This window comes from Lissotriton vulgaris, chromosome 5 (genome assembly GCF_964263255.1).
Source record: "Lissotriton vulgaris chromosome 5, aLisVul1.2, whole genome shotgun sequence".
Classification (NCBI taxonomy): Eukaryota; Metazoa; Chordata; class Amphibia; order Caudata; family Salamandridae; genus Lissotriton; species Lissotriton vulgaris.
This window is the reverse complement of record NC_141693.1, coordinates 1,969,111,658-1,969,124,893: the sequence shown is the minus strand read 5'-3', so window position 1 is coordinate 1,969,124,893 and position 13,236 is coordinate 1,969,111,658. Positions and strand designations below refer to the sequence as shown.

At 41.1% G+C, this 13,236-nt stretch overlaps 1 protein-coding gene across 1 annotated transcript in view; it reads left to right on the top strand.

The window, feature by feature from the left end:
- PPP6C (protein phosphatase 6 catalytic subunit) overlaps window positions 1-13,236 on the top strand; it is a 128,599-nt gene that overhangs the window by 53,874 nt on the left and 61,489 nt on the right. The window contains exon 2 of the mRNA XM_086924675.1: window positions 5,104-5,199. Within this exon, the coding sequence (XP_086780801.1) occupies window positions 5,104-5,199 (96 nt within the window). The remainder of the gene's footprint in view (window positions 1-5,103; window positions 5,200-13,236) is intronic.

Sequence of the window (13,236 nt, the reverse complement as noted above, 5' to 3'; positions counted from 1 at the left end):
TTTTCAAAACCAACACATAAATAAAAAAATTGCCATTTACAATACCAATAGCTCAAACTTTCCTAATGCGAGACCTATTGCATTGCAAGTGCTTGTTTTTCTAGGCCCCCACTTCACACATCGGCACAAAACGTTCCAGAAAGGAGTTCAGGTGGATGAGTACTTTTTGGGGAAAGTTTTGTGAAGATTTGTCAAACTGCACCAAAGTTATTAGCTAAACAAAAACACTCTTCCTATGGGAATTCTGATCTAACTTTAACCTAGCTAACTTTAACACTTACTTGTCGTAATCACCATACTTCCATCTTCTTACGTCTGCGAACTTCTAAGTGAACAATAATCCTACTTTACCATCTTAGCTCACAAAGCACCTGTTACAATATACTATACCAATAAATAACTGGGGACAATATCCTGACTGCACTGAAAACACCCAAAGTGATCATGTCTTCCTTTATAGTCTGTTCAAAGTCCCTCTTGCTTTGGTGGAGGTTGCAGTTTTTGAGAGCATCTCAAAGTGCATGATTATAGTACCACAATACAGCTGAAGAGCTAGCCGCTTTTAATATAGTGAAAGATGTCTGGCAGGTTTTCCTGCCCAGGGAAGGCATGTGTCTGATGTTGCTGGACTAGGCACTGTACATATTTGCAGTGGAGAGGACTATGGAGTCCAGAGTAGGATTGTCTTTCAGGAGTTTTGGATCCGATTCAGCTATTATGTATTTTTTCTGATTTCTTCTTAAGTGGCTGCACAGAGATGTGAGTGATGTATTGATTTGAGAAGATAAGGTCTGAGGTGTCTCACTTATTGGCGGGTTGTCATTTATAGAGTTAAGATTTCAAACAAAGTCCCCTAAATGTTAAGTTAACCTTATGAAAGGCTACTTCTTCATCCACTGGCAAAATCCTTATTGCGATGCAGCCTAGAGACTTAACCGAAATGTAGCACTTCTGGGAATCTGTGTTTTTGCCTGTGGTGTTATCACATCTTTGAAGTGATGTAACCAGAGTAACTTCCTTCACACTTGTGGTTTGCTACTCGTTAAGATGACCTTCAGGAGGCTCTAATACCTGGGTGGTCTTTGTCAATCAAATGCATCCAATACAGGACTTTCCTCTCTAATGCATTCTCTTCTGACAACAAAAGCCATTCAGGAGCAAGTCTCCACTTTCTCAGTCTTGAGGGCACCCTTTTCAAATACACCCATGCAAAGCCATGTTTTTCGGCATGTTTGCATGATCCTCTTCAACCACTAAATGTAATGAGTAGGTCACAGTAAAATAAATACCATCAGAGGGAAGAAAACTCACTAAACTTCCCATCTTAAACAACTCCTTCCCAAATCTCCGGCCACGTGGGACATTTCTGTCCACGCCAAACTAGTAAAACCTCTCAAACCAACAAACTTCCGTTTAGGTTGCTCCATTCTTGAAAATATGAAGGTGAACATCAACATTTTAGCTAATTTCAGGCTTTGCCTGGTTTAGGAAAAGTCATTGAACAGTGTCTCAACTAACCAAGTATCACTTTGGTTTATTACCTGATCTCTGCATGGAGATGACATCCCTGAAGGTGCACTTCATTCTAGATGGGGTGAACCAATTGTACTAGTACTGCTTGTCCTCTGTATGATGTTCAGCAGGGTCGATTCTCACAGGTTGTGTACCATGCTTGAACAAAGATTAAACTTCTATATTCAAGTTCTAACAGATCTGTCTCTGGTCTGCCCTTGCATTGCAATTAGTTGGTCAAGATTAGAAACAATTTTTCAGATAGCTCACCAATAGCAAGTGGTGTCTGTCGAGGCCTAAGTTTGACGTGGACAATGTATATAACCCATATCTCAGGACTTTCAGCCCTTCACTGATATACTCCGGTGCCCCCAGAAATACGTCTGCAGGCAAGACACCACTCTTCTCAAAGACCTTTGTCATCAAAGACGTTTCCGTCCTTGCATCTCTTTTGAAATTCGACCAGTGACTTAACAATTTTCCTTGGCTAAATTAAGTTAATTAATTTCATACACCAGTTCTTCATTCCCCCTTGATCACAACGTATATGTTTTTGCCACGTTCTCTGCCCGGTAACGATCATGATTACCATTGATCCTACCTCCCTGTTATTTTTACCATTCCATGTCAAGGTTAGCCATCGTTGTTCTTTATTCTCATAGGAAGATCAATCCCTTCACATTAGAGCTTCTTCTCTAACCAAAGTGTTCACAGTCTCCGGTGGACAGTGAGTTGTCAGGTGCCAACTGAAGTGAATCAATCCATCTCTGGTGCTCTGAACAGGTTCTAGAACTGTTTGATCTAAACCTGCTGTGCTGAATAAAAATTCTGAAAACACATCACCTCAGACTTTTCATTGTCATCTGTCTATCTCACAATGTCTCCCTTACCCAGCTGTAATTCCCTAAACCATCTTAGTTGCCCACTTTTCTGCATTTCATAGTTTGGGCTTCTACAGTAATGTGTTGTTCTCCATGTCGCTGTAGCCCTACAGAACCCTTCTGACTCACTTAACGCAAGTTAATATTCTAATTTCTTTCAGCATAGCAGGGCTAGAGAAGAACATTAAAGAAAAAAATGCATATAATTCTAAGAGGATCCTCTGTTGGTTGATCCTCTCTGGGTCTCATGTTTTTACTCCAGGAGAGCTTGCCTTTTCTTGATATTCTGGTAGAATTTATTTTGTGTCTTTCTTCTCATTTGCTGGGAAGTAGCCTGATAGATGTGTACAGGACAGCAGAGGTATGTATGTGTATGGTAGTTGCATTGCTTCTGGAGTGCCTTGCATAATGCCCAGTGAAGAGGTGCTGTGTGCTTTCTACACAATTCTAATAATCGGAGGAATGATTTAGGGTTTGTCTGACTCTTTGAGATGAGGGCTAGGGGCGACATGGTGCTTTCAAGACAGGAGGAAGAAAAGGGCCTCATTCATCCCTTTAATAACGGGGTCACTTCCTGTTTGTTTCTAAGCTAAACCTATCTGCTTCTTAGTCACCTGCAAGAGATCTCTAGAAAGAAGTTGCCTACATTAGTGGTGTAGGAATCAAGAAGGCAGACCACACAGATCTGGTATTCATCCTTTGTGGACATTACCCAACCACTGGACGGACACTTTTAAAAAGGCATAGTGTAAGAAATGTGATCATTATTTAGAGTGGCTGACTAACCACCTCAAGTTACAATCGCAACACTCAGAAGTTGTTAAATAAATCCGAGCTCAACCGACTGGTAGCCAAGGCATAGAACAGATAGGTATAAGTTAATTTTTTTTTAATGCAGTATCAAACACAGCAAATAAGAAAAAATGCCACACAATAAAAATCCCTAAGTGAATTAAAAAAATAAAATAAAAGGGCAAAAATCCAATAAGGGGATCCGAAATTATTTTTCTGGCATTAATTGTGATGTAGCCCAATACGTTCCTATGGATCATCCTGTAAAAATAGCTTTTGGGGCTTTTTCACTGTACATGTTTAGCATTAAATTCCTACTTCTAATTACCATTCACATTCCCTAATGGGCGTTAAGGCCTCCATATGGGTAACTTACAAACATTTATAAGGAAGGTGTTGACTTGCCAGAAGGGGTTATTTTAACAGGTTGAATCTGCAATTTAAAACTGCAGCAGCCAGGCTACAAATGATCGGCCTGCAATCCTATTTGCACTGTCACTGTAGTGGATGGCACACTGGGTGCTGCAGTCCAATAGGCCACGGGTACCCTTTTACCCTTTGTACCATATAATATGGATTTACTGGTAAGATAAATATGCCAACAAGTGGTATGCCAACTTCACCATGTGGAAAGGGAGAGCACAGAGTTTCACAGCTATGAAAAATATAAGGTCCACCAAAAAGCAGAACCTCTAGGTGACCCAGCCGTAAGGGCACATTTTCTACACATAATGATTTGGGGCAGATGTGAGCAAAGAAATGCCTTCATTGAATCAAAGAAACAAATACTCCTATTGGTGTGAATGTAAAAAAATTAAAAAAACATCCAGCCTCCAGAGATGTTCAATGAATGCAAGAAACTGAGCTAAAACCAGAGTTTTCACTCCAAAAAGTCTTAACAGTTGACCAATGATCCACATAAAAACAAATTGCTTAAACGATTCACTGATGTGCCTACTCTGCATTAATTAATGCTGCTTTCTTAGTTCCTGAAGTGGCAGGGTTCAGCTTTTTAATCGTGTATGGTCTAGGTACAGGAGCACCATTCCCTGCTTATTTTAAATTGATAAAATCTAGTCCCAGGGTGGTGTTTCCAGTCTTAAGTAATTTTTATTTTTTTCACAGTATGATTTTATTGTTGTCGGCCAAGACAAAGAGGATGCCTCATCTACGTAATATTATGATTATAAAAAACTATTTAAAAAAAAATGGATCTGGCATATACATGTAATTAGTCTTGTTATATATGAATATCCGAGGTACACCCATTGTAAACGATTTTTCTTTTTCTTTTTTTAAATGGCTGCATGTAATGCTGCACTGGGCATTGCAGGTAGAAGCCTTAGTAACGTTCTGTATATCTGTTTTTCTAATAGAGAGGCTTGTCTGAATATTGGAGGGTTGATGTGTTAGTGCACACCTTATTATTTAGACTGCTGGCTGATATCTGTTCATTAGGCAACAGTTATTGTGCACAATAGCTGGAATATTTTGCCCAAAACGCTAATTCTACTTATAAGCGGTGTTGTGGAGGTACGGGGGGCTAAATCTTTTTTTATTTATGGGTAAAACTGAACTTGAAACTACTAATCAAGGGAGTCATGTTTTCTTTAGCTAGTGAATCCAAACTTGGGCGGAAAATGGTTCTGTGACCTTGGGAAACATTCCTCTGCACATTGTTTCCCGTAAATATAATCAGCAGAGCTTTATGATAAAGACATGCTTTAAGTAGAACAAGAGGTTGTCACAAGAATAAAACCTTTCAAGAAACGGCCAAGAAATCCATTTAGTGTGGCTACTTCTGCTGTACATTAAGGATATCATTCCTGTCTATTTCATGTTTCTCTATTTTATGTTTTAGAAACTTGTTTTAGAAACTTAGATTTCCAGTAACCACTTCAATTTGTTTTCCCTCTAGCGATTGTGCGATTACGTTTGTGACCTCCTGTTGGAAGAATCTAATGTGCAGCCTGTTTCTACACCAGTCACAGTTTGTGGTGACATACATGGACAGGTAACACTCATTTACTACGCAACCATTGAACACAAATCATTATTCTTTTTTTTTTTTTTGGGGTCAGTGAGCTGCACTATGCTTTGAATGTTTGAGTAGTGGGAAAAGTACACTTCAATAAAAGAATGAACCCACATTGTAAAAATATAGCCAGGGCTATTGTACTGTACTGCATTGCTTTTTCAGTATTTACATTGCTCCTTATAACTCTTACCAGATCCTGAAGTACTTCTGTGCAGTTGGGTAAGAGGCTGCTACTACCTTTGTTCATGGTTCTGTGGTTAGGTGTGGTGCTCCAAGGGTCTCATGGTAAACATGTTGGTTTGCTTGGGTGTGGCATAGAGCAGAGCGATATGGTTGCAATATGCATTCACTTTACATTCTTACCATCCACCGATGAATGGGCAGGAGTGTTTCCATATCCTTCTGTTTGGTTAACAGGGTCTGGTCCAGTTGGTGGGTCTTAGAATAATGGAACATCTCTTGTATGTTGTTTAATAGGACCACCCAGGAATGGTAGAGAAGCACCCTGAGGTGTGGGTGGTGTAACCTACAGTGAATAGTAATTGCCACATGCTGCGGACTGTATTAATGCCTCCATTACCTATTGATCAAAACATAGTTGTTGCATTTTTCACTCCTTTAAAAACGCACTTCTAAGATGCACCTCACACCTTGTTAGAGGCCTTGCTCTGGTAAGGAATTTGCATCTCAAAAGATTAAAGCTTTGTACTCCAACTTTTGTTAGGACTGGGGTTCTGATGCTGAACCTAAACTTTTCTGCCTCCTGTACTGCTACTTTCTCTTTAGTCTTCTATCGCGCCAGGCACCAATTTCACTGCATTGCCAGATTTGGACACACATTGTGCCCTTAAAGCCTCCAATTTTATCTTGGTTGGGGTCCTTTATTTTTGTGTTTGTGTTCCAGTATATGTATCAGGCCAGGGACATTATCAACCTCATCTGCATTTCTCAACACTTTCACAGTCTTCTCTAAAGTCTTACAGTTTTGGTACCTGATCAGGGGTTTGTTAATTAATTCCTCACCTTTAGAATATTCCCCAAGTGCCAGAGTGTATAAACCTTTTCATAGCAGTACTCCCGCCCACCGGTAGGTGGCACTGTGCAACTCCACCTAGGTTCTTTCAGCCCTGGAAGTGATAGAACTGAGCTTCATATAAGCGCCACCTGTGCACATTGACGCCAGTATGCCATCAGATTCGGAGCACATTACAGTTGTCGGTACCAGTGTGCAGACTTCTAATTTGGAACTGTTTTAGATGGTAAAAAGAGACCACTCCACAGAACAGCAGGTGGGAGGGCTGGGGGCAATCCACCAGAAACAGTATTACTGAAGGTGAGTAACTTGTTCCTATGATGAATACTTCTAACCACAGATTTAGAATAAATACCAAATCAGGGCCTCCTGAAGATGGAGAGTCTGTGGAGTGGGTTCTAACCCGAAAACTTGCAGGACCTGATGGTCGAAATGCCCGACTCCTCAGACCTAATTGTCAAGGCAGTGGTGCTTCGCAGTTGACACAGTAGTGGCACCCTAGCCTTATTGGAATTCCAGGGACTGTTTTTTTTCCTTCTTGCCAATGTGTAGTTGATCTTAATGCAGAGGACTGTCCACCTCAAGAGTCTTTCTGCACAACATTGCCTTTCTTCACCACAGAGAACCCCCCTTTCTTTACCACAGAGAACCCCACACAGGGGTGTGGAATTTTCCAAATAATCTAGTTGTCCAAGGGACAAAATGCCACTGAGATCTACATGTCCTGTAAAATCCACTTGTCCCACCTACTCCCGCCCCACATCAAACATAAGGGCTCCGGCTGACCGAGAAATATTAATATATTTTTGCTTTATTAAAATCAGTAAAGCTGTGCAATAATAATGCTAAAGGAAAACTTGACAAGCGATATTATCCCTTTTATCCAAACATATAGAAATTGAATAGAAATACAACAATAAACGATTATGCATGGCAGGATGCTCTAATATTAGCAATACTTCAACAGTTATGATAGATGTGGCCTTTTATGTCCGCACACATGCTTTGTGCCTCCTTTTGTAAGCCAGAGATCAATAGCTCTGCTGGGGTCATAATCCTCAAAGTTGGGTCCTTCTACCTTAAGAAGCATTAGGTCTTGGAGAACATCTTGATTTAACCGTGTTCTTAGTGGGTTCTTAATGATATTCATGGCAGAAAACACACGTTCAGCTTCTGCTGTAGATACACTGAATGTGAACATCATCTCCACAAGCTTCAATATATTAGTCAACGAGTAAGGTTTTGTTGCTAGCAGGGTGGAATATGCAGGCAATACAGGAATACCTTTGTTCTGAAAGCTTTTCATATGGGTTTTAAGTCCACAAAACTCCTCTACAATTGCCAACCTCTCGTCTGTGGTGAAAAGTACCTCAAAATGTTGTACAATTGCCTCAATATCAGAGAGCCCATATGTATAGAGCTCCTCTCTACTTTCTGGCCACAGTGTATAATCGAATGCCTGAAAACCTTGAACCGGCATGCAATTAAAATTTTCAAATCTCTTATCAATGTACTTAACCATACTGTCAATGAGCTCACTGTCACTTTGGATTGTTGCTGCTGGTGGGCAGTGTCCTGATAACTTTATTTCCCAGCCATCAGTAGAAATGTGTCCAAACTTCTTTTCTTCCGGGTGGTACAGTTTTTTAAACTGCTGCATATATTCACCCAGCTCACTCTTTAGGCCTACTAGGGTCAATGCACACTTCTCTACAGCAGGTGGTACATGCAATAAAAGCAGTTCATTAGACTGAAAGAATTCTGAAAGCTGAGACACTGGCTTCAGAACATCTCTCAGACTGTAAAGGTTTTTTATGAATGTAAAACTAGTAACAACTGAGAGGTACTTTTTTGCCTTAGCAGCAGAATCATCACTACCAGCTGCGACCTGTCCCAAGTGTAGAACCACTGTCTGCAGGTTTTGTTGCATGGCTGCCAAAGCCCTGGTTTTGCTGGATAACCATCTAACCTGTTTAATATCAGTGAAATGAGCAAAGTTTTCATCAATTATTCTTGAAATTTCTTTGGCATCTCTTCGCCTCTTAGGACTATACCAATAGAATTTGAAAATCCATTTCAAAGTTTGCTCAAACTGACAAATAGAGGGATGGGATTTTACAGCATCTAGAATCCCAAGCTGAAGCTTGTGAGCTACACAGTGGAATGGGAGAAGAAAAGGAATGTCTTTCTTCAGGAGTGCTGCAACCCCTCCCTTAGATCCCATCATAACTGCAGCACCATCGAAATTGACAGCGATTAGTGATGGACCCGGATGTTCTGTAGACCTCATATCTACTAAATCCAAAGATAACCTTTTGATTCCTTTAACTATACCGTCCAGGACTCCTGGAGCATGTGCATGTTCAAGTGGAACAAGATCTGCAAATAGAGTGTAGGGTTTTCCACCATTGACTACTCTGACCAGTACAGTTTCCTGTTCAGTGATGGCACTATCTGTGCTTCCGTCTGCAATAATGCAGATGAAGCGAGAATTTGAAACAATTTTTTTGATGTCCTGTCGAAGTATATCCGCCTCACATCTAATGAACTCTGAGGCTTTTTCGCGGTTTGCATAATTTTCTCCTATATCTACACCTGCTTTCTTCATAGCCCTACATAAGGTATCCATGTCTGAGAGTGGCTTACCTTGTTTTGCAATTAGGTAAGCATTGTTAAACAAGATGGTCAGTTTCTTTCTTTCTGTTTCCTTCAGTTTTTGCAGTGCTTGCATGATGAGGGGCTGCTCTGTAGGGACACTGGATGTTGAGGTACTGGCTGTAGGAGTCTGACATTGCAAAGTGGTTTCTTTCATTTCCTGGCGGTGCCATGAAACACATGTCATATGTGCCGTACTAGTTTCATGAGCTCTGATTGGTTCAATGCGCAACTGGTCACATCCACTTAAGAATGCATTCCTACCAGAACCCGAATAGCTGACTGCTATAGTAGGATATTTTTGGCAAATAGTGCAGTACATTTTTGGTCCTTCCCCCTCTGGACTTTCCTTCAGGGCTAGCCATGGCCAGGATTCCACCCAGTGTGACTGAAAAACTTGTTTTCTTTTTTCAGCGTCATACTTTTTGTTCTTAGTTATGTTAGGATTCTGTGCAGTGGTAGGCCCAACTTCAGTTGTTGTTTTTTGGTTTCCTTCTCCTGGACTATCTTTATCACTGTCTTTATGTTTTTTGAATCCAAAGCTGAATAGACTTTGTTGAGACATATTTGCCTGTCAACTGGACAAAGTAATCAAGTATGAGACTATACTTAATTCAGTTTTAAACTCACTGTCCAGAAATGTTGAGCTTTTTATAGCAACAGACTTTTCACAGACAGGAAATTACACTAAATCTTGAATGATGCAGGTTTCCTCCTACACTTGTCCAAACTCTTCGAGAACCAAGGGTTGCGGCTGCCTGCTGCAATGAACCTCTATGCTGCCTCTACGCTTCGTAGTGATTCTGTTTCAAGCCAAGGTGTGAACGCACAGCTGGTGCTACACTGGTTGGCACTCTAGACCTAGAAGCCAAGAAAATATGTAACACTAAGAACAAGGATTTGAGCTTTGGAAAAGTACAAGCTTACATAAAGGTGATTCAAATCTACCATCCATGTTACCAATAAAAAAATCAATGAAAAACATTAGAAATCGTGTGTAACTGACTGCTCGAGAAAGATGATTGATGGATAAAATAAAGGAAATAATGAACAGAAAGGAATAAAATGAAAGGTAAAAGAAAATAAGGCTAAAGGAAAGAAAAATAAAGAATGAAGGAAGGTAATAAAGAAAGGAAAGGAAAAAGGGAAGATAAACAGGAAAGGCAGAAAAGAGAAAGAAGGAAGACAAAAAGGCAAGAAAGAAAATGGAAAAAGGGTACTTAGTATAAAGAAATATTGGATACTAAAAACCAAGTTACATACCCCACCTTTATTTCAATAAAACGACAGAAAATTAAACACCATAAAATGTGTTTTTTCCCTGGGCAAAAGTTGCAAATAACCACTGGTGAAAGAGAGTCCGGGAATGCCATGAAAGAACAGCAGTCCACTTCAAAAAGCATTTACAACAGCGCTGGAAGGAGATAGAACTGATAAAGCTGTGAAATATGCCATGGGCTCACTTCAAATGTGTCCTACGATCACATCTGGGAACACTGGTACTAAAGGAAACTCCTTGAGTGTGGATGTGCACCTTGTGAAAGAGAAAAATGCACTGCAGCTACTCAAAGTGACTTTAACCAGAGGATTAAGTAATGATGCTGACCCACTTCCCCATGCTGTATGCAGTAGTGGGCTGAAGCAAAATGGGAATGACACAACAACAGACCAATGAGTGAATAGAGGTGGCGGAAAGCACCATTAAGTAATATCATACATATTTTAGTAAAATCAAAAGGTCTTGGCTAAAGCCAGACCTAAAAGTGATGACGCAATCACACATCACACCACTTACATATTATGCATGCTTGATGATCATGTACATTTATCAGAAAGCTGCACGAGCAGAACGACTTCAGTGCCATTTATTTTTATTTACTGCTTGATCAGAGAAGGATCTTGGTTTTCTGACCTATTGGTTTTGCCAGTGCTTTTAGCCCATGCTGTGCAGAATTTGATATTATTAGTACACTGAGGCAGCTACTGTGTTCTATGGAAAACAACGTTCACTTTTCGAAATAAATGTCTTTTTCACCCACATTCAGATCTGGGTCTGAAGTCATGCCATGGCGTTTTGGGTCTGAACAAACAATGAGAATGGTGCAATTTACGCGTCGTGCCTCTGTTCCAGACTGACAGGACCCTCATCAAGAAAATCATCATAGTGAGTCCCGCAAATGCAATGCCACCTTTGCGCCTCCCTCTAGGGTACCTCCTTACCCATTATCCAGTAATGCCAGTGTCCTTTTACAATTCTTTAGCAAGCGTGGCAGCTCAGGAATGATAAATTGCAGTGCTGAGGCTGAGGCGCCGCCACAGCTTAAAAAAATGTGCACAATGGGCCAAATTAAGCTTGAAAAATAGAAGGCACTGGTCAATTGAGTATTTTCTCGCACAAATAGGAATAATATCACCTATTTGTGAGGGAAATTGCCCAATCTGGCATCTGTCACACATCTGGTGTGAAAGGGAGTCTGAATCTGCTCTGCCCACCAATGGAAAGGTGCGCTGTAGGCACTACTCCAATAGCCCGCGCTTCCTGCAGCCACAAGGGTCTCTCAGTACACACAGTCCGTCACAGCAGGCGCAGAAGTTCTATTCTATTCAGAGTGATCTGCTCGAAAAAATAACCTTTTTGAACACTCTAGCAATGCTTTAAAAAAAATATGTAATCACTGTATTAAGAACATTATTTACAAGAGGTGAGATTTACAAAGACTGTCCACGATTCTGAGAAGTTCCACAAAAGCAAAGGTCCTTACACCTGAAAATGGACATTACCAGAGATGAAAGGATTTAAAAAATGAAAGTTAAACCTCTCCCCTTCCAGTAACATCTGATAGCGACTTTGACACTTCACAAATAGGTGGTGTCCCACCTCATTGAGAACACCCCTCACACAGCTGCATGAGCCAGTCAGGAGAAATGGTATCCCTGTATGGCAGGCGCGCGGTGCAACGCTGATTGGGATCAAAGGACTTAAAGACTCCACTCCCACACACCTCCCCCCGCACCCCCCTTGTGTATGTCAGCCTGGGCTGAGACAGCTTAGCACACACGCAGCTGCAACCAAGTACTTCACAGGTCTTTCAAAGACCATTCGCTTGTTAACAAAGCTTTTTATTATGTTTTCACCCCTTCTTAGAGCCCCTGCATCGCCACTCTCTGCCTATAGTTGGAAAATTAGCCCGCCACCCCAAATGGGCCTCAGTCTAGTTGCGTCTCTGCTGTCTGGCTTATTGACTTTAAAAAACATTAATCCACTATGCAGATGATCAAGTGCGCTATACAAATATGTATTTATTTTACATGTTTTAAACATTTTACCAGTACCTAACCCTCGGTGCACAGTGTAGTCATGGTATCCCGCTGTATATATCGGTGAAAAAACAACAGCTTGCAAAATGCAACCCCAAGTTTCACACACACTAACTTTGGTCAGGCCCAGTAGATAAAAACTTGAAAACATGAAACCCGTTTTAATACAAGTGCTTAAGCATGTTACTTTTGAATATTCCTGTGTAAAACTCACTTTTTTTGCAGTTTTTCTTCAGGCCATACAGCACCCTCTCTTGCCAGATATCGGCTGTATACATTCAAACACCAACACTTTCCGGTTTGATTGTTTTGTCCATGTTGTGGCTATGCGGGCAGTATCTGCTCCATTACTTCCTTTGAGGAAGAAGGAATTCAGTCTGGGTACTTCAAATTCGAGGATGAGGTCACCCCCGCTGATTTGCGGCTTTGGGTAGCAGGAGGCCTTTGCCTGGGATTGTTTCAATTAAGTCGCCTCTCTCAGGGTGATTTTTGCTGGGTATGTCAGAGCCTTCCCTCTGAAGACTAGATTGATTACAACCTTGCCTGCAGAAAACCCGTTACTGAATGCACCGACCCCCATCCCAAAGCTGGCAAATGAGTCATCAACGTCCTTGTGTTTTTTATGCTCCGTGCACTGTAGAACGCATCAAAAGAATTTCGGCCTCTGAAGAACTTTGAAAACCTGACTCGGATCACAGTGTAACTGAATGACGCGTCCACCGAGCCCGCCACCCACGCCCTTCATATTTATCTTCACTGTACTTCTGTCGAAGAACTCTCGTTATTTGGGGTCACTAAACACTTCTGAAGCCTCTGCAATCACCATTAAGCTGTCCTAAGAGGCTGGCTCCTTATTTTTGTCACGGTGGTGGCGCAGCGCGCCTGCTTGCAATACGCTTTTTTGACGTCCTCTTCTGAGGCGCCACGGTGGGCCAGGCCTAGGCTTTTAAAGTAATTAATCTTTTTACCCATTAGTTAGAAAAAAAATCGCACCTCTGTCACAATTT